The 24,937-nt window shown below is 40.5% G+C and overlaps 1 protein-coding gene across 1 annotated transcript in view; it reads left to right on the top strand.

Moving 5' to 3' along the window:
- ADCY5 (adenylate cyclase 5) overlaps positions 1-24,937 on the top strand; it is a 222,809-nt gene that overhangs the window by 163,903 nt on the left and 33,969 nt on the right. The window contains exons 6-8 of the mRNA XM_080399736.1: positions 1,435-1,593; positions 2,575-2,716; positions 13,066-13,206. Coding sequence (XP_080255862.1) covers positions 1,435-1,593; positions 2,575-2,716; positions 13,066-13,206 — 442 coding nt within the window. The remainder of the gene's footprint in view (positions 1-1,434; positions 1,594-2,574; positions 2,717-13,065; positions 13,207-24,937) is intronic.

Raw genomic sequence — 24,937 nt, 5'->3', positions numbered from 1 at the left:
AGCACTCGTGCAGCATGTTCTTCCTCCCTCCTCAGTGCTGTACCCACGCTGCAGCTGCTATTGTCCTTGCAAGGGTTATGGCTGCAGGTGCATTTTCATTACCCCAGTTCCTGTTGCGTTCCCAAGTGTTGTGGTTGGATCTCTTTCAGTTCATAAGCCTGTGGCACCTTAGCCATATGCACCTTCCCTTCCCCGCTAGTTAATAAACTTCTGCTGCCCATTAATAAAAATAATAAATGTTACTTTAGCAACGAGATAGTGAAACGTAAGATAGGGATTGTAGGGGAAAAGGAACTGTAAGAGAGTAGGAGCCGTTTCCACAAGAACAGTCTTTAAAGGGGCATATTACACTGTGAGGAGTGAACTAGGGTCCAAAATTAGTCTATATTCATTCATTTTCATTAATAACCAAAGCATGAATATTAGATCTGTGTTGATGTTAGGAAGTTGTGAGGACTTTACCTGTCCAGAGGATGTTATCTAGAAAGGACTAGATGAACCTGAAAACTAAAGAGGTTGATATCTGACAGATATACAGGACAACTTCATGTTTCAAGGAAATAACACCTCAGAGGAAAGGTCCATGCTATGAGATGTAGGTGAATTTGGCTGCAAAACATGGACATTCTGGGAATGATGTGATCAGCAATAACGAGAAGCAGAGTTGTTCTGATGGCCTTATCAAGACTCTCCCCTACCCACGTTCCTAAATATATTTTCCATGTGAACAGCTATTGAAGTTAACTTTTGCCCTAAAAGGGCAAAACCCACAAAGTATTCCAGCAGTAATTTTGGGAGTAAGCAGAGTATCCAAAACCTCAATAAAATCAGAGCTTGAGTATTTGTAGCTGCCTCTTTGGAGTGATTGCAATAGATGTGGTTCTCTGGTTTTGCTGCTCTGACTGCAGCTGTAAGCCCCATTTAAGCTGTCCAACTGCAGTGGGGTATTTCACACACATATCATATTTCATCTGTGGAAGAGTTGATGCTTGGTGCCATACAGACAAATTAAGATCTCTGAAATCATTTCCTTTTTCTCTTTGCAACATGCTGTTACTCTCAATGAGACTGAATGCTGGCAGGTTATGTCCAGCTTTGGTATGGAAATCAGCGACCAACACTTTATTCCTTTTACTGTCCCAAAGATTTTATTTTATGAGTTCTCATCTTGACCATGAGTTCAGAGTACATGGATTTACTCCAAGAGCTCCCCTTTCTAATTAGTACTCTGCTTGGCCATCCAGGCCATCCAAGAGCAGTACAGCTGGCCTGGTTTTGTTTCATTGTCCTGTTGATGTGGATAAGCAGCACCGTGTGTATGCATTAATAATGTATAGGTCATTATGGATTTTTGTGTTCTGGCTGCAGGTTTGTTCCACTGACTACAACCATGCAATTCTTAGAGATGTCCTTTCTTCCTATATTTCTTTTCAGACTAGTCCGGGAGGTGACAGGAGTAAATGTCAACATGAGAGTTGGAATCCACAGTGGGAGAGTTCACTGCGGGGTCTTGGGCCTTAGGAAGTGGCAGTTTGATGTGTGGTCCAACGACGTTACATTAGCCAACCACATGGAAGCAGGAGGCAAAGCTGGGTAAGTTGCTTCATCAAAGCTGTCATGTTAATCCATGTGTTGTTTTGTGTCTGACATGTCACAGCGAGGTGGGGAAATGCGGGACAGGGGTTCAGAGAGTCTGTCTCTGCTGTAAAATGAACTGTGGGTGTAGTGTTCTAAGTATGTCTGCATATCTTTGGTTTCAGAAGGTACAAAACGCTAAGATGGGCATATCCTTCTGTGGTAAGAACTGAATTCCTTCTCTGTGAAACAAAGCTGATAGATACAATAGAAATGAGCAAGTGTGAGCAAACACTAGCAGAGCTGGTCACAGTTACAAAGAGATGTGATTGTATGCTAACGGTGTTAGCTGTAGAGCATCCCAGCTATCGATGGATATTGTATGAAGCATTGTTTCAAACCAGCCTTTTCTTTTGAAACATTCCTGTGAGAGCGCAGAATCAGTTCTTGTTTCACCACGGTATGGGCCAACTAGAGACTGAGTTGCTGCCAAGTTAAGTGCCTTTCCATCTTGCTCTGGGAGAAAGCATAAGACTATGGTATTTGATAGGATACCTCTACAAAGCACTCTTGTACCACAGTGATTAGCATGATACAAAAATACAGTACATGCTACAGTATATATTACATGTGTCCACTGAGTAGACGTGTTTGTGAAGGGCCTGTGTTTGCAAAAAAAAAAAAAAAAAAAAAATCTGCTGTGCATTAGAGCAAAGTGAATAAAAGAATGAGTGCTTTGTATCTAAGGAGGTGCTTATAAAGGGATGTGTAAGATGCTTAATGTGAACACAGGTCTCTCTAAGATTCCTCCTGGCCTGCTTTCTTTAAAACAGGTGAAACTCCCATGCTACATCTATATGGGTAGTGGCTTGGCTACATAGATTGGGTTTTATTGCTTGTTTGTTCCGGTACATGGAACCTGTCATTGACAAGAAGGGGCTTTTTAGGAGATAACTTTTCAGAGCCTACAAAACTGGCTTGTCTTTTGTCTCATTCAAGGCGCATCCACATAACAAAAGCAACTCTGAACTATCTCAATGGAGACTATGAGGTGGAGCTGGGCTTTGGAGGGGAACGCAACGCTTATCTGAAAGAGCACAGTATTGAGACTTTCTTGATTGTACGGTGCAGCCAGAAACGGGTAAGACCAGACAAACTAATGCAGGTTTAGATACTTCTAATAACTAGGTGGTCTCCAGCACACCAAAGTAGAGTGAACACCAACCTTAATAGATGAGTGAGTTGACTACCTCACCTTCAGTGACAAGAATTCCTGTTTCTCTCTCCTCTTCCTGAACTTTTGCATGCATAGAAAAGGATGTAGCCCCACCTTCTGCATAAGGTTTCCGCACCAAGTACTTTCTAGTTCTATCAAAGAAACTGTCCTGCATTGTTTTCAAAATAATTTTGAAGAATGCTGTTAATATAGATATGCATTTTTTATTAAATGTGATACTTGTACAAGTTCTTAAAGCAATAGATTAAAAATACAAAGATCTCTTTAGATTACAGACAGAGGTGGTTTTGCTTACCTGCTCACCATATTGCCATAAACACAAAGATTAGAACAATTTGTACCATTATTTTTCAGCCTCTGTTTCTGAAGATGGGAAAATCTAGCCCACTGTAATGATGGGTAATCACTGTGACAGTGGGATGAGATCATACCTACTGCTATGACACAGGTCAGGCTGCACAAAATAAGGCTCTTAGGGCATTACTGATTTGTGGACTTCAGCCAATACATCTTCTTTTTGTGACACTGCCTATAACAGAAAATAGGTTGATGTTATCACTAGTTTGTAGTCTTTTAAGTAATGGTAGACTGTAATACTAGAAAATGACCTTTTTGATCATCTAGTTGATTCTAGCCAATAATATGTCTCTTAAGTAATTTCTGCACTATAGAAATTGCTTTGTTATTCACAGTACAGACAAGCATATAAAGATCAGTCTGAATTCAAAATAATTTCAAGTATTTCTGAATCTAAGACCGATTAAACCTTCCCTCAGCTGTAAATGTGACTACCATGAGATTATATGAATTAGTGTTTGTGACGTTCCAGTAGCATGGTTGATTTAAATAACTGTAACACCTATACAGAAATACTTCACTACCATTGCCTCATTTCCTGAGAGAAAGGAAACCTCAAATCTCCTTAATGGATATTGTGTAAAAAATCTCCAAGAAAATCCCTTATCATCTGCTAAAGAGAGAGACTGATGTTTTGGTTTCTATCTGCTCATAAGATAAATCTCATTAACAATTGTCAATCTTCAAAAGAGGATTAGAGCTTGCAGTGCAAGATTATTGTTTCCTGAGCATCACTGCCTGTCAGTGGGCCAGCTGATGTTTATAATTAAACCATTTCTTTGCTGGGTAGATTTTAGAACATAAACCAAAATACCCTTATGGTCAGGACCCATCTCCTGGGGTGGAGAAGCTCTACTGACTTCTTAAACCATGTGCTCACCAAGTTGTCTGCATGTTCTAGTGGAGAACTGAGGGTTTCTCTGGAGAGAAGAGGAAGACCTAAGATCAGGATTCTGCTCATTGCCAGTGTAGACAAAAAACTCAAAAACAGAGACACAGTGCGCTTGGGACTTGACTTCATTTTTGAACACAGGGCTGTCATTTGACTAAGAGACTGGACAGAGACTCAGGAGAGAGGCGGATTCCATTCCAGGCTTAGATTTTGAGGAGCTTGCATCTTTGTGTCTGGATTTTTCATGGTAAAATAAAACGATGACACATGCCCCCACCCCCTTCTTTCGCTGCTTTATATGTATTTATTGCAGCTCTGTTACACAGTGTAGCCCTCAGCTGATGTCTCTAGGCACTACTATAATGCAGCTCTAATGTACTGCACCCCAGGGTGGCTAAGAACTGGGACATGTGCATGGCCGATGTAATTACTGTGCTAAATTGAAACATGAAGAAACTGCTACCCAAAATCATGGATATTAGAGTTTGGGGCGGGGGGGGGGGGGGCGTGTTCCTGGTTTGCCCATACTGCTGCAACTTTCTTGCTCCCATACCCATTTTCTTTGTGAATAGTTTAAAGTTCTCTCCCTCTTTAAAAACTCATTTTCACCTAATAGGAAGATCAGAAGTGAGAAAAGCTTTCTCCTGTAGTCAGCTCAGTCAGTCTTGAATATTTTACCTGATGCTAGGCAAAGTTCTAGCACTTCACTTTTTCCTTCCATTTCTGCTTGATTTTAATGACTTCTTGTCATGTATTTAGCCAGGTTTTCAGTTCAGTCTGTTCGAGTAATGGCCATAAAACGTTCATCTAACTTAGTAATGGGTTCCTGTGAGTCGTGTCTGGGTTCCTGTCATCCTCACACACAAGGCACAGGCTTTGCATTGACCTGAGAACCAGATGCACAGCTGACCCACGTAACTGTGAGCCTGAGCTATTCCTCAGTTCACACAGACAGACCTGAATTATCTGAATACCTGGTCCATCAGTCCCACAGCCATTGAAACCAAACAATACCAGGATTTATGATGAATGTATAAAATGTAACAGCATCTGTTCTGTACCCTTTCTGCTTAGTGTTGCCATGGGGAGCCATAACTTTGAATTTCCAGTCTTTTTTTGTTTATTTGACTTTTTCATCATGTTAATGCCATTTCTTTGGCACAGAGTAAATGGGAGGAACATTTATCTAATATTTTTGTTCCAGGAACTCAGACTAGCTTCTTCTTTGAAAATAGGTCTTTTTCCTTCTGAGGATGTCGTTAACTGGAATATATTTGGTTCAGTTTTGGGGGGGGGGGGGGGGGGGGGGGAGCGGGGGGGGAAGTTAGATTCTGATCACTCAGTCTTTAAATAACATCCCTAGAGCTGAAAATGTAGTCTTTGTTTTCTATCTGGTACACAGAAGAGTTCCTTTCTATTGAAAGAGAATAAACTGCAAAGTTTTAAAATCTAAAATATTTAGGTTTCTCTTTCCTCATCTTTACCACCAGATCCACTTTCACCTTTCTGTTTGCACTGCCTGTGATGTTGCTGCTCTTGTGGGTGAGCACTTGCCTGTGAGGAAGGCAGTGCCCAGATACCCCAGAGCAATGCAGGAGTGACTTTGTTATTTGCACTGTTATGTTCCCCTAGATAAATGTTTTCGTGGTATTTTTTTTTTTTTAAAGCATAGATCCAAAGCTTCAAATTTGTTTTCCTTGTGTTTGTTTTCAATTCCTTAAGCTACTGTTTTGATAATTAAAATATAGAATGGTGTTAACTGTGTGAGGTAAAATGGTTTCCATGCATTTCGTTGTAATGTAAGCCTATATATATACACACATATACATATATATAAGTATGTGTGTATATATATATATAAAGTAATTCTTGTCATTAATTAACACGCTCCACCATCTTTGTCTGATGAATCTTTCTCTGTGATTTGTTTGCTCACATCAGCGCTAACAGTGAGGTGCTCTAAAACCTGGTTACTCTGGTGCCTGGTTGCTCTGGTGGTCTGGCGTCTGCTGTCAGACAGACAGTCAGCAATTGTATCCTCTCTCTCCCTCTCAGCCTTTTTTCTCCTAAGACAAACTCTTATAAAGCGTTCCCACAATGAAGAAGAGACAGGCATAAGCTCTGGCAGCAAGCTTTTTGTTTTTGTGATCATCAAAGGAAACCTTTACCTTTTGCGTAGTTGCATTATCTTGGTGTCTGATATTTATTTGGTGATAAACTAATGTGATTCCTGATAATGAAGTTTCTGACTGTAATCTCTAAGTGAATGATCATGCAGTTTGTACACTTGAATGTCTTGGGTCCCATTTCTGCTATGTTAGTCCTCAAATGTCAGGTGCTAATATTCCTTTTTTCTCATCTATTAAATACTACCTCTGCTTCTCTTATTAGTAAAGTCTGTCACCACTACACTTGGTGCCAGATGCGATAAGAACAAAATTAAACAAAATCTGCCCTGAGAGTAATCAGTGAGTAACTCTACTAGTAATTTCCAATCAGCCTAATACTTCCTCATTCAAAACCATCTCTTGCCATTTCGCTGGAAACCAGCTTTTTGCCCAGCTTTGTATTCCCCGTCTGTCTTAGCCGTTAGTCTCCAGCACAGCACTGTCAAGTGCTCTATGGAAAAAACAAGGCCAGTGAGAACTACTGTATTTTTTCTGTTTAGGAAAACTTGGATGCTCTCAAGGCTGTTGTTAATCCAAGCCCAGCATTTGCTCCTCTACAAGTTCTGTGTCATGATCTCTAGCTAAATAGTTATTAAAAGTATCTGTTACCAGAACTGAAATTGCAGCTGGCAGTTTTGCACAGATCTGGGGTGGAGGTTGTCCTTCTGACTTCAGCATATCATACTTAAATTTTGCTTCCAGCTTAGTCATGTTTTCTGTTTATAGCCCTACACTTATGATCCCTCTTCCCTTTTGCCTCTACTGTGGCCGTAGTGATTGACTGAAGAGAAATAATCTGTTCCTTCAGTTCTACTGTAATGTAGATTCTTGTTTCCTTTATCCTCACATGATATAGGGTGACTTCTGTTCTCATACAGTATTTTTCCCATTCATTTGAATTTGTGTTTCTAATGGACTTAATACCTTAGCGTGAAAGAAATACAGGAATTATCCAAGGAGATCTTTGCCTTTCCTCCATTATTGGCTTTTCATCTTATTTCTTTATATGAAAGTCTGTGTTTCCAGATAAACAGAATTATCAGCTAGTATTACTAATACTATTACCCAGGTTTTTACAGATTCCCAAACTGAACTCTGAGATATTGCATTACTCGGTACAATGTCTTTATCCTTCTACAGAATGATTTGGTTTTATTCCTGTTATACTTCCTTTTTTTTTTAGATTTACCCTGTAGACTGTAGTATTGCTAACACACAGCTCTGTACCTCCACCTTCACAACTTTTATGTTTGTCCTTTTGTAATTCAAAATATCTGTCCCAGTCATTACTATCCTGTCACATCCCTGCTATTCTTACAGTACTCAGTTTAATTATTGTTGTAGTACCCAGTAGTCCCAGTTCTTGTGCTGCCCAGGTTTCTGGAGTTTGTACAGGAGCATGTTGCTTGGTGGTTGTTGGCAACCCTCTTCTTTGAGATCAAGTGCTGCACTAATTTGCAGAACCATCACAACTACTCTTCTCATCACTTCTAATCATTGATAAAAGCTTTACTCTGAGAAGGGTGGAAAAGTATGTGTTTGGAGGAGTGGGAAACTTATTAAGGTGAAATGATTTTAACAGCACCTTAGGTTTACAGTTAGTTTTATTGTCCTCATCATTGTCAAAAGTCTGGGGAAATGCTTTGTTGTGAATACAAGTGGAAACAAAATGTGACTGTCAACAGATGAGCAATACTGCTGACTAAACACTGTGCTGAGTGCACAGTGTCAGCAAACTGAAAAAATGTTTATTTTTTTCTAATGTCTTTCAATTGCAGTAAACATGGGTGTTTCTTTTAACAATAGCAGGTACACAACAGTTTCAGAAAGGATTATTATTGGTGACCTTAAAACAGCTCAACAAAACTTTGGCTGTAACTCCTAGAAAAACAATTCTCATTCTTTTCTAAATAGTGTCCTGGAACTCCATCCAGCTGAGGAAACAAAATGGTCCTTTAAATGTTGTGCATGTGACTCTCCTAAAACACAATCAATCTAATGTGATGATGATTCCCAATTTAAGACATTTAATCACAGCTCAGCAGGGTTCCACTCATGTAGGTTTATGAAGACAATGGTTTGGAACATGTAGCACTGCAAGAAATTAACTTCATTCACATGTCAATAGGACTTCAAGACAATTTAAAGAATAATATGTAGCCAAATCTGAAATGGCTGATCCATGCTCAAATTCCCCTGCTTTGTTACACTGATAGTGATCAATATGTTGGAAAATCCTATCACACACTAAAGAAGTAACAGTCATTCTTGATTTAATTGATAAGTATAAGAAAATCCCAGCTATTTCTGCAGTTTTCCTATAGCACTACTGTAGCTCAGTGTGTGGGAACTGGTGGTGGGAACACAATAAAACCTCTGGGAATAAGATTTACAGTCTCTTTGCGAGTCCAGATTTGAAAAGTTCCCACAACAGCTTTCTGGAGTTTAGCCACTTTAAATCTGAAAAACTTGTTGCTGTTAGCAGGTTTTGCACCTTCCCCTGTTGCTGGTAGTACCTGTAATGAGTAGAACTGAATGGTATCATCTCTTCCTTTTCTTTATTCTTCTGTCCAGTGTCATTATGCCTTAGGTAGCCCTGTGTGCAAATTGTCCTCATGCTGTCACTTAGCCAGGAAGAAACAGAGGAAGGATCCTCATAAATTTCCACAGAGGAGCTGTGATCCTTCTAATTCTTCATTTTTAGAGTTTATTATTATCATCACTCACTGAACAAGTGATTTTTTTCAGAAAATAAATTAGATAGACTTTTTAGAATATCAGATTTTAAAAAATGTTTTTCAATAAGTATTGATATTAACAACAATTGTTCAAGTTAATGCAGTAGCATGGTGTACATGCAGGAAACCAAAAATCCACTATGCTTGTATATATGTGTTTTAATCTGATTGGAAATGTTGCTGAAACATAGTTCACAATCCAGTGGAAACCTTCTACAGGAGGTGTGAGGAAATATTCCCAGAGTTAATGTAGCTATGGAAAATTATGGTACCTGACCTCAAGGTTAGAAACAATCTCAGAAGAATATATTTACCCATTTGTCCCACCCTTACCTCAACCACAACAACCCAGATGTGTCAGTAAACGTGAGGTCTTTTATTCCCTTCAAATTGATTAAGTGATGCTTCAGAGTCACCAGCACTAGCAGCAGGTAGCAGGATCACTCAGTGGCTGAGAGGGATTGCAGTAGGATTGCACAGCAAGGTTTCAGTAGCAGGGCACTACAGGGGTGCCTTCTGTGAGAAGATACCAGAAGCTTCCCCCATGTCCAATGGAGCAAATGCCAGCTCGCTCCAAAACAATCCATCTTTTGGCCAAGGCCAAACTAATCAGCACCGGTGGTAGGGCCCCTGGGATAGCATATCAAGAAGGGAAAAAAAATTAAAATCTGCATCAGCTGGAGAGAGGAGTGAGACTGTGAAAGCAACAACTCTGCAGACACCCAGGTCAGTGAAGTAAGGAGGGGATGAGGGGCTCCAGGCGCTGGAGCAGAGGTTCCCCTGAAGCCCATGGTGAGGCGGGCTGTCCCCTCAGCCCATGGAGCCCACGCCAGGGCAGGGGGTGCCCGAAGGAGGCTGTGACCCCATGGGCAGGCTGTGCTGGAATAGGGTCCCGGCAGGGCCTGTGGCCCCATGGAAAGAGGAGCCCCGGCTGGGGCAGGGCTGCTGGCAGCACTTGGGACCCCGCGGGGACCCCGGCTGGAGCCGTCTGTTCCTGAGGGGCTTCGCCCTGCGGGAGGGACCCTCGCTGGAGCAGTTCGTGAAGAACTGCAGCCCGTGGGAAGGACTGAAGTTGGAGAAGTTCATGGAGAACGGTCTCCCATGGGAGGGACCCCATGCTGAAGCAGGGCAGGGTGTGAGGAGGAAGGAGCAGCAGAAATTATGTGTGATGAACTGACTGTAACCCCTATGCCCTTGCACCACTCGGAGGGAGGGGATAGAGAAATTGGGAATTCAGCACGGGAAGGGGGGAGGGGTGGCAGGAAGGTGTTTTTTCCTGTTTTGATTGGTAATAAATTAAACTAATTTCCCCAAGTCAAGTCTGTTTCGCCCAGGACAGTAACTGCTGAGTGATCTCCCTGTCCTTATCTCAACCCATGAACCTTTTGTTACATTTTCTCTCCCCTGTCCAGTTGAGGAGGGGAGTGGCAGAGCAGCTTTGATGAGTAGGTAGCATTCAGCCAGGGTCAAACCACCATAGGTCTGCTTGGATTTTTGACATTAAGGCCTTTTCCAAATTCTAACCAAATTTACTAACTCATGGAGGGAAACCTGTTGTATGTATCTTTTATCATCTGTTGATGTAAAGGTATTTGCAATGAAACCAAATAGCTTTGCTTTTTCATAGGTCCCTGGACTGCTTTCAGTGTCTGGGCTTTTTTGATTGCTTTTGGTTGAAAACCTTTCACTAAGTTGCAATAAAATGGATTGACAGTGTCACTTCTATTATAGAAAGCTTGTATTTGCTTGGAGATAATGAAACTGTATCTTCTACCACTTTTCTGGCATCACATCATAGAAGAAAGAATCATAACTATGAAAAAGATTGCATAACTGAAAACACACAAAGTGCTACAAGTGATGGCAGAGACCATAAAAAGCAGTGACTTTTGAAAAACAAAACCTCAAACCAGCTCAAATCTGGACATCAGCGTTGCATCACATTAGTGTATTTTTAGGAACATTTAAAACACAGTTCTCCTGGAGATTATCCAGTGGCTCTGTCATGACGGCTCATGTGAAATTCAGCTGGAGCCAAGCAATGGAGTTTTCAGCTCTTGCAGATGAAACAGTGGTGGGTTCAATATGGGGAAGAGGTGACGTGGGAGGCATTTGCTGTCCTGGGGGTGTGCAGTGTGGGAGCATGTTCGGTTCTCCCCAGCAAACATCCCGGGGAGCTGACAGCTCACTTAGGTTTGCTCCCACTGAGTTTACTTGAGATCCTACCCATGTCATCCTGGCTGGGTGGAAAAAGATCCTTGCTGGCAGCCCAGAGCTGCAATGACCACTGCCACTTACTGTTACAGGGCCAGTTGGGTGTCTGGCACAGGGCCCCTGTCACAAGTGTCACCATGTCCCCAGCTAGTGGCCGCGAAGCCTGCAGCACTACATTGCTTGAAACGTTTTGTACCTGTGTGGTGAGCTTGTGGTCTCATGGGAAATGTTGTCATCATAGCTGTCTCTTCTTTGCAAGAAAAGAGGTGATGATTTCCCATGCTTGTCAATCAGGCAGCTTTCCCCAGCGCTGAATTTTAGCAGGCTTTTAAAAATTCCTTTCAAAAAATTAATTTAAGGCAGCATAACGCTTGACATTTAACTCTCTGGTTACCATGGAAATAACACCAGGTATTTTACAAACTCTTGACAGGTATAAGTTACAGTGAATAGTGGAGAATCAAAATAAATAGGTAAGGAAAGCAGACTCCAGGCAAAAAAAAAAAAATAAAGTGCAGACCTACCTGTATTGTCATACAACACTTGAACCAAAATTCTAGAGTTTAAAACAACTTACGCTTTCTTTTTAAATTATTCAGTTGTCCGAACACTTTCTGAAATCCCAAATTAACTCTCATGTCTAATTTTTTCAATAATCTCATGGAAGCAGTGATTCTCTTGAAAAAGTTTAATCTCTCAAGTAATAAACAGCCATGTAGAGTAGCTATCCCTACTGTCCAAATTTTCAAGCTTTCCAGAGTTTGTCTCTTTTAAGCAAGGATGTAGTAATTGCCACTCCTCTGCCTTCTGAGTCAGTACAGGTAAATTGCACAGTCCTCATGGAGCAAATCTCCAGTGCAGTTCTTGCTCAAGAAGATTAAAGGGTTTGGTCTTGTGCAATAAAATCCTGTGTTTCTGCAGAACACATTCCACATGGAAACCTGCCTGTGTTTTTAGCTAGAGAATATATTCAAAATAAGGAACTAAGCAGCCTGTTGTTTAGCCTAGTTACATGCTGCACTACTGTGCTCTTGTAACTGCATTGAGCTTGAATGAAACCTTTCCAACAGATCCTGTGCAAACATTGCAGTAAGCTCCAATTACAACCAAGATTCAAAACAAGCTCTATATAACAAACCCAAACACTTTGTCCAGACTTCAGGAAAGCTAGTGTCAATGATAAAATTTGCAGCTAGCATTAGGGTAGAGGAGACTATTTTGTCACACGCTGCAATACCACTGCCCTTAACAGCTACGCTGTTAATTTGTTTGCAAGATTTACATGCTTTCCTTAGTGTGTCTGGGAAGCTGCTTTTCCAAGTGTGGAAACTTATTGGCTTGTACCTACAGAGAAAGGTGTCCTTTATTCCCATAGCTGCAAGGAGCTTCAAGGCTCCTGTTCTTCAACCAGATCACTCTGTGTGTCATTTCTCTTGCAGATGCACCAGTCTTGGTTTGTTTTTTGGGTTGGTTTTTGTTGTTTTTTTTTTTTGGGGGGGGGGGGCTGGCAGAGGGGAAAGGGGCATTCTATGTAGTATCTCAGCTTGAAACTGCAATTTCCTATCTGAAATTATTGTTTACTAAAAAGAAAAATTAGATATCTCCATTTTGGAATGCTCCCTGTGTTTACACAGGTTGTGGTGGTTATTCAAAACAAGCCAAGGTGTAAAATGGCGGGCACCACTTAGGGGCAAGTGTTCTAAAAGATGAGAAGAAAAAGAAATGGTGGACCAGGACTGCTCCTGATCAGTGGCCACTTCTTAAAGTTCAAGATGCAAAACCATCTTCTGGAGTGAGAGATCAGAAGTGAAGGATGCTTAGAGAATGACTGCCATGTAAACCTTTCAAAATTTATTCTGCATTTCTCTCTTGTTTGTATTTCAGAAAGATGAGAAAGCCACAATAGCCAAGATGAATCGTCAACGTGCTAATTCCATCAGCCACAACCCACCACACTGGGGTGTTGACCGGCCCTTTTATAACCACCTTGGAGCTCATCAGGTCTCCAAGGAGATGAAGAGAATGGTAATGCCTTGCTTTATGGAGATTAATTTATTTTCTTCTTAATACATTATTATATATCCTCCCTGTTTTGTTTGAAGGTTTTCGCAGCCCCAAGAGTGTTTTCCAAATGGGGGTGGTAAATTCTACTTTGACTCCAGAAATAATAATAATTGGTACATCTGGAGGTGAGTGATTGTCAGATGAGGCACAAAGTTGTTGGAGAGGAGAAGGGAGGCTGAGTGGCACAAGGAAGGCTCTTTTGTCTAACTTGTCCCACATGCTGTAAACTCATCTAGGCTGTGTGAGAAGACGTGATTATCTGCAAAAATTGCTCGGTAACCCAAGCATTCAAACAGCAGCTGATATACACTTGTACTAGATCATTACAGACTTCAGCACTTGCGAAGGTTTCTTGCTTACGTTGTAACAGCCAGATGCTGTTCACCTTCTATAACTACATACCCACGTATACCCATGGCTCCTCAGGAGTCATGCCACTGTGTTTAGCTTTTGAGAATATGTTCTCAAGTACACGGATTGATTAAGGTAGCAGGCATCTTCATTTTTGCTTATACCTTTCAGTCCTTCTAAATGAAAATTAACAAGAACTATTTATCAACGCAGTTGGACTGAGAGCACTTTTATGGCTTATTTTACATAAAGGTGTAGATGATAGATTTGTTTCCTGCTGTAAAGGTGACAAGAGTTTCTATTATAATGGCTATTTGTAATAATAATAAAAATATTTAGTACCTCTATAGTTGCTTGCATAATCGGATTGCTCTATGACCTTATTTGTGCTGTTTTGATCCTTCATGCACAGTCAAAACTGTGTATTTGCTGGCCACTTTTTTGCCCATAGTCAAGTTCTGCTCCAGGTTATCAAAACCTTAAAGTATTAAAAGAACTTTTTAGCATGAGATTCACTCCCACAGCTTAAAAAATGTTGGCATAGCTATAAGCAGCCACATATGTTGTCTTCTAACGGGAAATGCTGGCACATTTATTAATAGTTGGTGCTAATATTATTCATTCATAATATTATTTTACAGTGCTAAACCAAATTTCTTAATCTCCATAGTAATGTTCCTTGCATTTCTCAGATCTCCAAATAGGGCTTCTGACATAAGCATACAGATCAGTGGAACAGTGCATTTTTTATGTTGGCCTTTCAATAGGGTGCACTCAATAGGCATGACATTATTAGAAAAGCCTAATCACACTAGCACATAATTATAATTACAAGTTTCTTTGAATAGCTTTTAAGGGCTTCTTGCAGCCTCCTGTTCAGAAACAAGGTGTAAGCATGCCAAACGGTATTATGCTTCTTGGTGTTAATTACAGTTTGCCGTGTCTAGCTGTTGTTCAGTTGGAAAAACATAATTATTTACTGAAATATCAAGCTGAGTCCTAAAGCTTCACTGCCCCTCACTTTTAGAAGGAAAAGCTTCTCTCTCTCCCCGCCCCCCCCCCCCCCATTTTGTTGAAACTTTCCCTGTAACAGTATTACTTTTTTATAAATCCAGCAGCTCAGAAAATGTTTTCCACTCAATCTACTTCCATACTACTTCTTGTATTAAGCTCTTTTTTGAGAGGCTGATGTTGCATGTGTCAGGCTGTTTCTTGAAAACCAATTTAAACGTGATGCAGATGTATTATTTTCAGCTAGACTTTTTGTTGTTCTTGGCTACTATTTTTAAACATCTGTTATTTACAGTATTTCCCGCTGCTTTATGTTTGAGATGCATTAGTCAAAATGAAAACATGCTGCTCTCTGTGGCCTAGAGACCATTTTAGTATCTGCTAGATGGACATTTTATTGATTAGATCATAGGAACAATTTCTCCATCTCCTGTCTCAACTCTTTCTCTCTGTGTTAACTTCTAATTTAAATATGCATTTCTTTATACTACCCAGCTTTGCACAGTACTTTATTTGCCTGTAATCTCTAATACTGTGTTATATGGGTGCTGTGTGTGCTTAAATGCATGCACAGTGCGTGCTGACTACACAAACATGCACGCTGTCCGCAAACTGCTTGCTTAGAAATAGAAAATACAGGCAGACAGAAGGGGAGCAGAACTAAAAAGGCATTTTTCAGTGCTCCTCTGGGATGACATGTCATTGATCATTGATCTTGGTAAGCTGCACCAGCTTTCAAATCTCTTGAAAATGTACTCTTTGTGCCACATCACCCACCTTTCCCCCAGACCTCTTGTACATAATTATATGTGGCCTTTTTTCTTGGAAACTAGGAACATGTAGGGTTGGATTAGTTAAAGTAGTATGCTGAGGCAGGCAGTGCAACATTGCCTTTCTGTTTAAAACCTGGAGCTCCTTAGCCCTGTAATTTCAAAACAGGTGTTTATAAGGGTAGTTGTGAGATAGTCTTCAGGCAGGAGCTAGGTAATGTTGCAGTGATGTGCAGTTAAATTGTATTGATATGTAGATATTAATACATTTGTGTGTAGGGAGTAATATGGATGATTATTAAGGGCACAGGGTTTTGTCACAAACAGAACATTTTGCATTAGGAAGACAATCGCATTTTCAGAAAAAAAGAGAGTTTTTTTGTGGCGCTACTTACATTTCCCTGAAAGATAATATTAAAGTTCCCTGAATTGCATTTTTGGGAGGGAACTTGTATACTTAATAGCAAACATAATTATTTTGGCCATTTTTCTTTCCTTTGAATGCTGGCGCTGGTAGCTGCCTCTATTCTTAGGGTATATTAGTAGCCCTGGATGAGATGAATTAGTATCAAAGGTAGCCATAGATTCCTTTTTTTCCTCTCCCTTCTCTTATACCATGACATTTCAACGTGCTTCCATGTCTGTGCACACCAACAGTGCATCTGGCAGGGTTTGTGTGGGAGGGCAGCCCAGCTGGTGGCATGGGCAGGTCTTTGGTCCCCGCTTCTCTCTGCATTGTGGCTCACAGCTTAACCTCTGCTGGGTCCAGCTGACTTCCACAATGTTCCTAGACTAAGTTGTTCCCCTGGTCACACAGGAGTTTATTCAGGCACTTGCACACACACATAAATAAGACAAAATATCCTACGCATGTCCATGCAGCAGTAATCTAAAATGTCCTGGAAAACTGGAGTTATTTTCCTAGTCCTACCGTAGCTAACTGGGGCCTGAGTCAGCTGGAATATGCAGCTGTGCCACCTCATCCCACTTATCCCAGCAATCCCTCCATCTCCCTCATGCACTGCTCTGCTTTCCAGACCATCCCCAATCCTTCTTTTTCCCCTCCTACTGCTCAGCGGTGGCCTTTCTTGCCATGCAGAGCCTGCAGGGAGGCAGCACGCAGGAGACACTGACGTTGCCTATTGCTGACTCTGCCCCCCATTAGCTGGTGGAGCCGTTGCCCAGCGAAAGCCAGTCCTGGGGACTGTGCTGGGTTGGGCTGCTGGGTCAGCGGCTGCCCCTAAGAAACTGGAACATTTGCAGCAGAGGAAGATCAGATTCAGATACAAATGGGGTGGGAAGGCAGAGTGCCTTGGCCGGGGCTGGCAGCCTCTGCTGCGGCCCTGGCCCTGGGAGCCCCTGTTGTTGGGCTGGGTGATGCTGCTGGCGTGGAGTGGGTGGAGGGCTGCCTCACGCGCCCTGGGCAGGCAGAGAAGCCTGGACAGGGTCAGCTTTGTGGCTGTATACAAAGTATGAAAAGAGCCAGAGCACGGCATAAGAGCAGCACAGCTGCTTTCTATTTTTATTGCTTTTTACAGCACGTTTTCTTGTTTCCTAAACAAAAGCTGTCAGTCCAGGACCAGTAACTGTATCTTTCTGGAAATACAGACTTTTGTGCTGCTTGTGATATATGCAAAGGAGCAACATTTCCCCAAGTCTCCATACACCAGCCTTGTCTTTCCCACTGTCTCTCTAGTCTAGTTTTTAATTGCTAAAAGGTCAAAAATAAACCGATTTGAAAGCATTTGAAAGTACAGGTATATTTATAGCTATAACAATATTTATACACCACTAAGAAATACTTTGCTTTTCCCAGTATAGATTTCAGAGTGCTTTTATAAATATTGATGGATTTTAGAGTTCTGGAAATAATACTCATGTCTCAGTTTTCATCAACAAAACAAAACTACGATTTTAAAAAAAGTTTGGCAATAGTAGTTGACTGTAAACTGAAAGAGGTTTGTTGTAAACAGCGATAAAAAGGCAAATGTTGATACCTTCCACAATTACAGGGCTGTTCTAGATGACAAATGATTGTCTTGCATCTTTTACCTTGCTCAGCATTAGTAAGGTCATAGCTGGAAAACCACATCCAATTTGGGATTGCAATCCTTTAGGAGCATGTGGATGAACTGGAGAGAGTCCAGTGGAGAAAATTACAAATTAGGAGAGTTTCAATGGTGTGATCTGTGAGGAAGTGTTGAAGTATTGGGTTTGTTTAGTTTAGAAGGGAGAGGACTGATTAGAAAGAAAAGTCTTCAAATACAGGAAGGTTTGTAAGGACAGAAATAATGATAAATCTTTTTTCTCCATGACTGCAAAAGGCAAGATTAAAAATAATCCTCTTAATTTGCTGCAAGGAAGATCTAAGTTAAGAAAAAGCTTAGATGTAAAGAATAGGCTGCATAAGGAGCTTGTGTAATTCCTGGTTTTCCTGAAAACATTTTATTTATTTTATTCAGGGCTTTTCAGTTGGGAGGGACATTACAAAATCCTTTGCAAATATAGAAAAAATAATGTAAAAAAACTCTGTATCAGGAGAATTTATAGGGAATAAAGGATATAAGAATAACATGAGACGGATGTAAAGATTTTACAGAGTTTCCAATCTAGGCTGCACAGAACTCTGAGGCATTGATCTCCCTCCTCGTTCAGGAGCCAACTATACCCATAACATTTCTCACAGGTATTTGTTTAGCCCTTGTTTAAAAACCTCAAAGGATGAAACCCCTACAGTTCTGCTGGGCACCCTTTTCAACAGTTTGATTTTTTTTCTTGATGTTTCACTTCAAATTTCCCCGCTTCAATTTTAAAACACAGTGCTACATAAGCTATTCACAGTAGATAAGGACAGTGTATTTTTCTCTCCTTTACAGTTATCTTCTCTGTATTCGAAGACTATTACCATGTCTCTGCACAGCTCCAATTCTCTCATCAAGTTTGTTTCTTAGTTGATGCTTTCCAGCCCGGTGGTTGGTTTTGGTCCCTTCTGAGCACTTGCCGTTTCATCAATAAGAGGGAGCACCTGCACTGAACCCAGCACTCCTACTGAGGTTTTATTAGTGCTGCCCAGAAAAAGTTGGTCATTTTTGAGGTCTTACAACAAGACTTGACACAGCCTAATGCTGCCTGGCTTCCAAAAAAACCCCCCAAAACATTATTGTGTCATGAGATCTACTCAGCTGTAGAGTCCTGCTGTTGGATCTTAAAGCTGCCATACAGCTATAATTTATTTCACACTGGCTAGTATGACTAAGCAGCTAAGCTTGTTCCACTGTTACATGCTTTTGGGAAGGTTTACTTCAGAAACAGGTACCTCTGAGTCCTTATAATCCAATGTGAGCAGAGTGGCTAATGTGGTTACTGAGCCTGGCTGTAAATGCCTGGCAGATTTCCTTTGATTTTTTCAGCTGCTGATGAGGTTTAACATTAGGAAGTTTAGAAACAGAAAGAGGAAACTCTGAAGACTGCAATACTGATTTCAGTCTGACCACCTTTCTGTCATGAGTCTGTGTAAAACCAATGAAGCATTTAATTTGCAATGCAATTGTGTATGACGTCGATGTTAGTTCAAAAGTAAAAAACAAAATAAAATCAAATGGGTATTATACACGTGTAGGAAATATGACTGTATGCAGATGTTAATGTGAGATGAGGTTATAAAAATGCATCCTGGATATGCCTGGTGCAATGAAGAACAAGCTCTTCTTTCAGGTAGGCACTGCCTGATTCCTTGTGGTGCTGCTCACAGCTCTGCACAATCTTCTACATGATGATCGCTTGGTGTTTCTAACAAAACAACATTCATCTACAAGCCTGGTCATTCAACCATAAAATATAAATCTTTGTCCTATTTGCCCTGTCCTAAATCAGTTCTCCATGTTGCATCACAAATGCATCTCACTTCTTCCCTTTATGTCTCGAAGTTGCCCTTAGAATAGATTTTTCTTGTTACTCAAAAAATCAAAATTGGGGAACAAGCGCCTCAGAGGAACAGATGCTGTAGCTGTGCCAACTTAACCACTTAAAGATCAGAAATTATTAAAAAAATTAAAATAAAATTCAGTAGGCCAAGTTTTCCTCAGTCAATAGCGCAGCCCCGTCAAACAGAAGTGGATTTGAGTCCGTGAATGAGGTGCTGAGGATTCACCCCCCTTCTAAAGGTTTCATTTAACTGAAGGTCACCATTATCCTCTTTTCCAGCAATCATCTGCTAAATCTGGTAATAGCAACACTGACGTCAGCGGAGCTGGACAGGGGCACCCAATGGAGACAAATTTGACCCACTATTTTTTCACTGCTATAGCAGTATGCAGAATCCTCTGAACTCGTAATCAAGCAGGGAGAAACCCTCAAGCAATCCTTTCTGCTGTAATCTCCACATATTGCTGTAGACCTGCGAGGAAATTGTTGGTCTAGTCTGGATTTTATATAGCAAATTTGGTGTGGTTAGCTCACAAACAGCAAGGAGAGGAATCCTATCCTGCAGTTAGGCTATATAATTGCTTTGGTGCTTCTGAAAAGAGGATTTGCCTGATTTGCATCTTCCATGTGATCTCATATTAATGAGTGGAAGCTATATGAAACATTGTATATTGCTCAGATTCTCAGAGGCTTCATACAGTTTTGTATCCTCATCTGCAAACCTCTTACTCTAGTTGGTCAGAACTTGCAATCATCCTTGATTAAATTCTTTAAAAGAGGGATAAGAATCAGCAAGATGCAACAGCTGATCTGCAGCTGCTTCTGTGAAACTTAGGCAGAGGTTAATATTTGCTTGAAGGTCTTGCACTGATAATTTTTCCACCATTCAGTACTCTTTTCTAGAGTAAATCATAGTCAGATGGGAAAAGGTGGTTTGGACTGAGATGCTGCTTAAAAGTATCAGACAGTTTCTGAGTGGGACTAAATTAAGCCTATGGAAATAAAGATACCAATTTGCCTTTATTCACAGAAGCATTTTCTCTGATGTTCGTGGCAGTGTTGCACAGGTGGACATCAGAGGTGGAGTTGTGGCACTTACCAGAATGATTTCCAAAGCTTCCTAAGGCAGACAGGACAGTAAGCTTAAATGACCAAAAGATGCAGATCAGCAGGTTTGGGTCTGGTTTTCAGGGAGGGTGAGCAGCCCTGGCCAGCACCAGTGGATGACTTCAGTAAAGGCTGGTTAAGCTTGAATTCAGCCTGTCTGCATCTGATTAGAGAGCTATTTGACAGTAGTTTCTGTGGAAGTTGGTTGTGTTTATCATCATTTGGAGTGTAGAGGTGTAAGGACAAAGATTAAGGAGTCAGGAACTGATTCAGAGCATTTATAGGACTACCTTTTTTTATGTCTTTTTCTGTTTTGCAAGTTTTGGTAACTGTTCACAGGCAAGGTGCAGAATCACATACTATTTCACTTGAAAACATGAGCTTTGAACTGAAAAAAATTGGATTCAGAGTTTACAGAAAACTGGGAAGTGTCAGCAACCTACACTTCTCAGATGTGTGAGTTCAGAGCCAGAAGTTAATTAAAAGTAAGGGGGGTGGGGGGTAGGGGGGGTGAACCTATCTCAAAAGCAGCCACTTGTGCTCTACAGATATAGATCTGATGGGCTAAATAAATTCATGGGTTTGGCCAGGTCTGGTCTACCAGCTGGGGACTGTGTACAAAATCATTTTGAGTAGAACAAAGTAGAATGGTTCACCATCTGTGAGCAGTGCAGAGGAATGAAAGTTTATTTATCGGGTGGGGTGGGCTGCAGAGAGGGAGCACTTCAGTTTTCCTTTTTGGAGCTCATTAATCTGTGTTCCAGCTATAGCAGACACACTCATCATATAATCTGTTTCATAAACTGGTTTTCTGCCAGTTTGTTGTTCTGCACCTAGATACTTGTTAAATATCCTTCCTATCGGGCTTAGTATTTTCTGTGCCAGTTTTTTCTGGACTCTGGTATAGAAATTGCATTATTTTTGGCTCAAATACTTTGAAGTCCTTCAGTTTTGTTTCTGCTTTTACACCTGACAGCATCTATCTTTGTCTCCTTGACTTTCTGACCACAGGGACAAAGGCTGAAAGTGTAACACTGCTAAAAACAGGTGTGAATAATTAGTTTTGCAGTGGGGCCAAACCAAGTTTGTTTTTTAAGTACATCCACTCTCAGCCTGTCACTCTCCTCTTCTGTTTTCCATGGTCACTGTCTCTGTGAAGCACCTTTGCTTTGCAAGGTGGCCTGACCTCTTACAAAGCTCATTTTGTCACCAAGTCTAAAGTTCTTTTGCTTTCTGCTTTAACATCATGTAAGTCCCATTTCAACCTTTTTCTAGAGGTGAACAGAGGGCAAGAAAAATTAGTTTCTCTGTCTCTTTTGGCTCTTAGGATTTTTGCTGGAGTTGGCAGCAAAGTTTTTAAAGTGGAATCCATGCTTCCAAGCCATGTTGCCATTAAGAAGGTCATAGAGCTCATCAGCCCTTCGAGTGTCTTATTTTTGAAGCTAAATGAAAAGTTAGAAAAAGTCTGCTCCACTTCTTTTTGCATATTTACAGTATGCTAATAATTTCAGCTAATGTTCTCAAAGTTAGAATTATTATTTCTAATGGTTCTTGATTTGAAGCATTATGGTATAGCAGTCAGCTTGTCATGGCTTTGACAAACATTTTCTCATTCTATTTAAGGAACCAGTTTTAATCTTCAAAGAAAAGGGCTTAGTTAATTTAGAAGTCGAGCAGAGAGATGGCAGTCATATGAGCTTTTAGCACAATAGATATTCATGAAGTATCCCACATAAAATAGTAAGCCTTAGGGACAGATGCAGTAATATAACAGTCCCTTTTTTTTTCCTCCTGCACATGTCTAATCCCACTGAGGATGGTCATTAAAAGTAAGTGCTTGTAAATTTAGAGCCACCTGACCTGCCATAAAAAAATCTGATTTTTAAAGAATCTCACGTAGGAAAGAGGAAAGATCAGAACTGCTCTTTGGTAGGCAGTAGTGCTTTTAAGGGAGCTGATTCAGCTAAGTTTGGATTAATATTCCTGAAGTCATAGAGACAACTGTCTTAGTCTCAGAGCAATTATTAAATGCTATTACCTTTACATTTGCAATCTGATGGCAGAATAATGCAGCCTCCTGGGGAAAGGGGGAGAACTGCAGTATCAGGGACATTTAAAATGAGACTGAATAAAAATTGTATGAGGTCCTATACGCAGCAATCCATTAGTACTGCACTGCGATAAGACATGTCTCATGCCTTATATTCCCTTCTAGAGAAAAGGAATTTTGGCCTTAACAAGGGCTACTTCATCATTGTGATTATGGAGCTATTCTTGAACTCCTGTGAACAAGAATCTGTTTCTTGCAGCCATCACCACTTTTGCCATTTTCATCCCTGTTGACAATTTCCCAGCTTTTTTCTTCGTAACACCCTAGAAAGCCATTGGCACCGCTTCGGTCTGCTGGGCACAAATCCATAAGCAGTCAAGAGGGCATCTGCATACTTAACTCCAGGAATTGACTGTTTCTCTTCCTACCCCCTTACTCCCCCTCTCCTAAATTATTGGCACCTCCTTTTTATCAGCTGTTTCTTCTGGATGTTCAGATTTTTGTATATTTGTGTGCAGAAAGCCAGCCCTGACATATCTTTGTGCAGCTCAAAACCTGCTTTATACCCAAACAGGCTGGGTACAGCTCCAGCCCAGCTACCCAGCCTCCAGCAAGCGCAGACAGGTGAGATCAGGGATGCTGGAGAATGGCTTTATAAACACACTCACAGCCCCTGTTATTTCACTTCTTGCTTGAGCTTGGAAATTTGTCTACTAGATCATGAGTGTGTTAATCCTTCAGAAATGAAGGCAAATGCATGTAGACCATATTTCTGCAGGATTGATTGTTTTTAGTGTTTAACCTGTGTGTAGCACAGACCATTCCAATTCATGTGAGCAGCCTTATGCTGAGCCAAAGGGCTTTACTTGGAGCAAAGCAGCTGAGTCTGAAAGTAACTAAACTGTTTGCTAGCTGCAGAAAAGAAAAAAAAAAAAATATGAGTGTGTCATTAGTGCCCCAGCCTTGTGCAATGGGAAGGAAATAATTTCAGTGCAGATTTTTCAATGGACCGAGCAATGCCCATAAAGTAGGAGGAGGTGAAAACACATTAACCAAAACCTATGGGGAAATTTCACTCCCAATTCAAAACAGGGTGAACAGCATGACCCAGTGCATGCAATCATCTCTTCCATTTAAAAGGCTTCTTGATATGTTATTGAGACACAAGGCTCTTTAGTGGATAGAGGAGAAAATCTCTGGTTACAGCCGGATCCTAGAGGTATATTTGCTCTGTATCCTGACAAAGTCCTTCAGAGTAAATAAGAAAGATCTCCTGTAATAAATGTCCAGTTTTTAAGAAGCTGTGTTTGAGGGTTTTTTTCCTAAAATAATCCTGCAGACTTTTCTCCATAACAATTCCATTTTTGGCAATTCTGCTTGAAGGATCTTTCATATGAAATGGAAACGTTTGAAGTGAAGCATTTAATTTGCTTAACTTAAAGAGGTTCCTACTACACTTAATTTTAAGCTGAATCTCTCTAATTGAAGTTCAAGTTGTTCTTAAATATTTAGCCTCATTAAATGAAGATCCAGGAAAGAAAATGTAATAATCTTTTCCTTTTTTTGCTTTACCTGAAATACGCCTTTTTTTTGAAGTTTTAATTTTGAAATGCCAATTTAATTTGAGCTACCAGCATGAATAATTTCCAATGTTCCAAGCACAATTTATTATTTTAAATTAAAAAGCTAGATCAATTAATTCTGTATTATTTTAGCGACTTTCCTTGTAACAGTTTTGATGGAGGAGAGAAGCAGGGGAGAATCAAATTTCATGTTGATAAAATGTTCACCCATATAAATGACCAGTTAAATATGCAGCCTACATATTTTTCCATGCTTGAAATATTGGGGAATTTTTTGAGGATATGCTTGCTGAGGTGTTTTATTAACTTGATCTGGCTGGCCTGTATCCTCAAACTTGTGCACCTGGAGAGCAGGTGTATGAGGTCTGCATTTAGTTTGAGGATTTCAGTGGGATGAATGGTTACGTAGCTCTCTGTGAAAATCATACCGTTTTAGGGGACTCTTCCACTGCAGTCATCCAGTCCCCATGTAGCTAAGCTTGAAAATGTGAACTTGATGTCTGGCTAATAAGCAAGTACTGGCTGTTTTCTCATCAGTTCACTTATTTCTCAGCTGGTAACTATTCATGTTCGGCTGATTTTCTTTTTTTTTTCCAGCCTAACTGACTATGACACCAGACAAATTAGTGAGCATTTTGTCTCCATGATTAATCAGTGAGCTTTCAGTTTTGGCACTTGTTTTTGGATTGTGTTGTAGGATTGCTTAGAGGATAAATAAATAAATCAATCAGATATTCCTGACAACTGTAAAATGATTAAGCAAGGGGGAGAAAAAAGCCACACAACAAAAAGCTGAATGATCACTCCATCACTCTTTAATGTGAAATCAAAAAGTACATGTTTTTTTTGGCTTGGATAACTGAACATGCTAACTTGGAGTCAACATTACTATTTCC

The sequence above is a fragment of the Falco punctatus genome (assembly GCF_963210335.1).
Source record: "Falco punctatus genome assembly, chromosome: 8".
In the NCBI taxonomy this organism is placed as follows: Eukaryota; Metazoa; Chordata; class Aves; order Falconiformes; family Falconidae; genus Falco; species Falco punctatus.
Note: the sequence above shows the minus strand (reverse complement) of the source record. Positions and strands in the feature narration are given on the sequence as shown.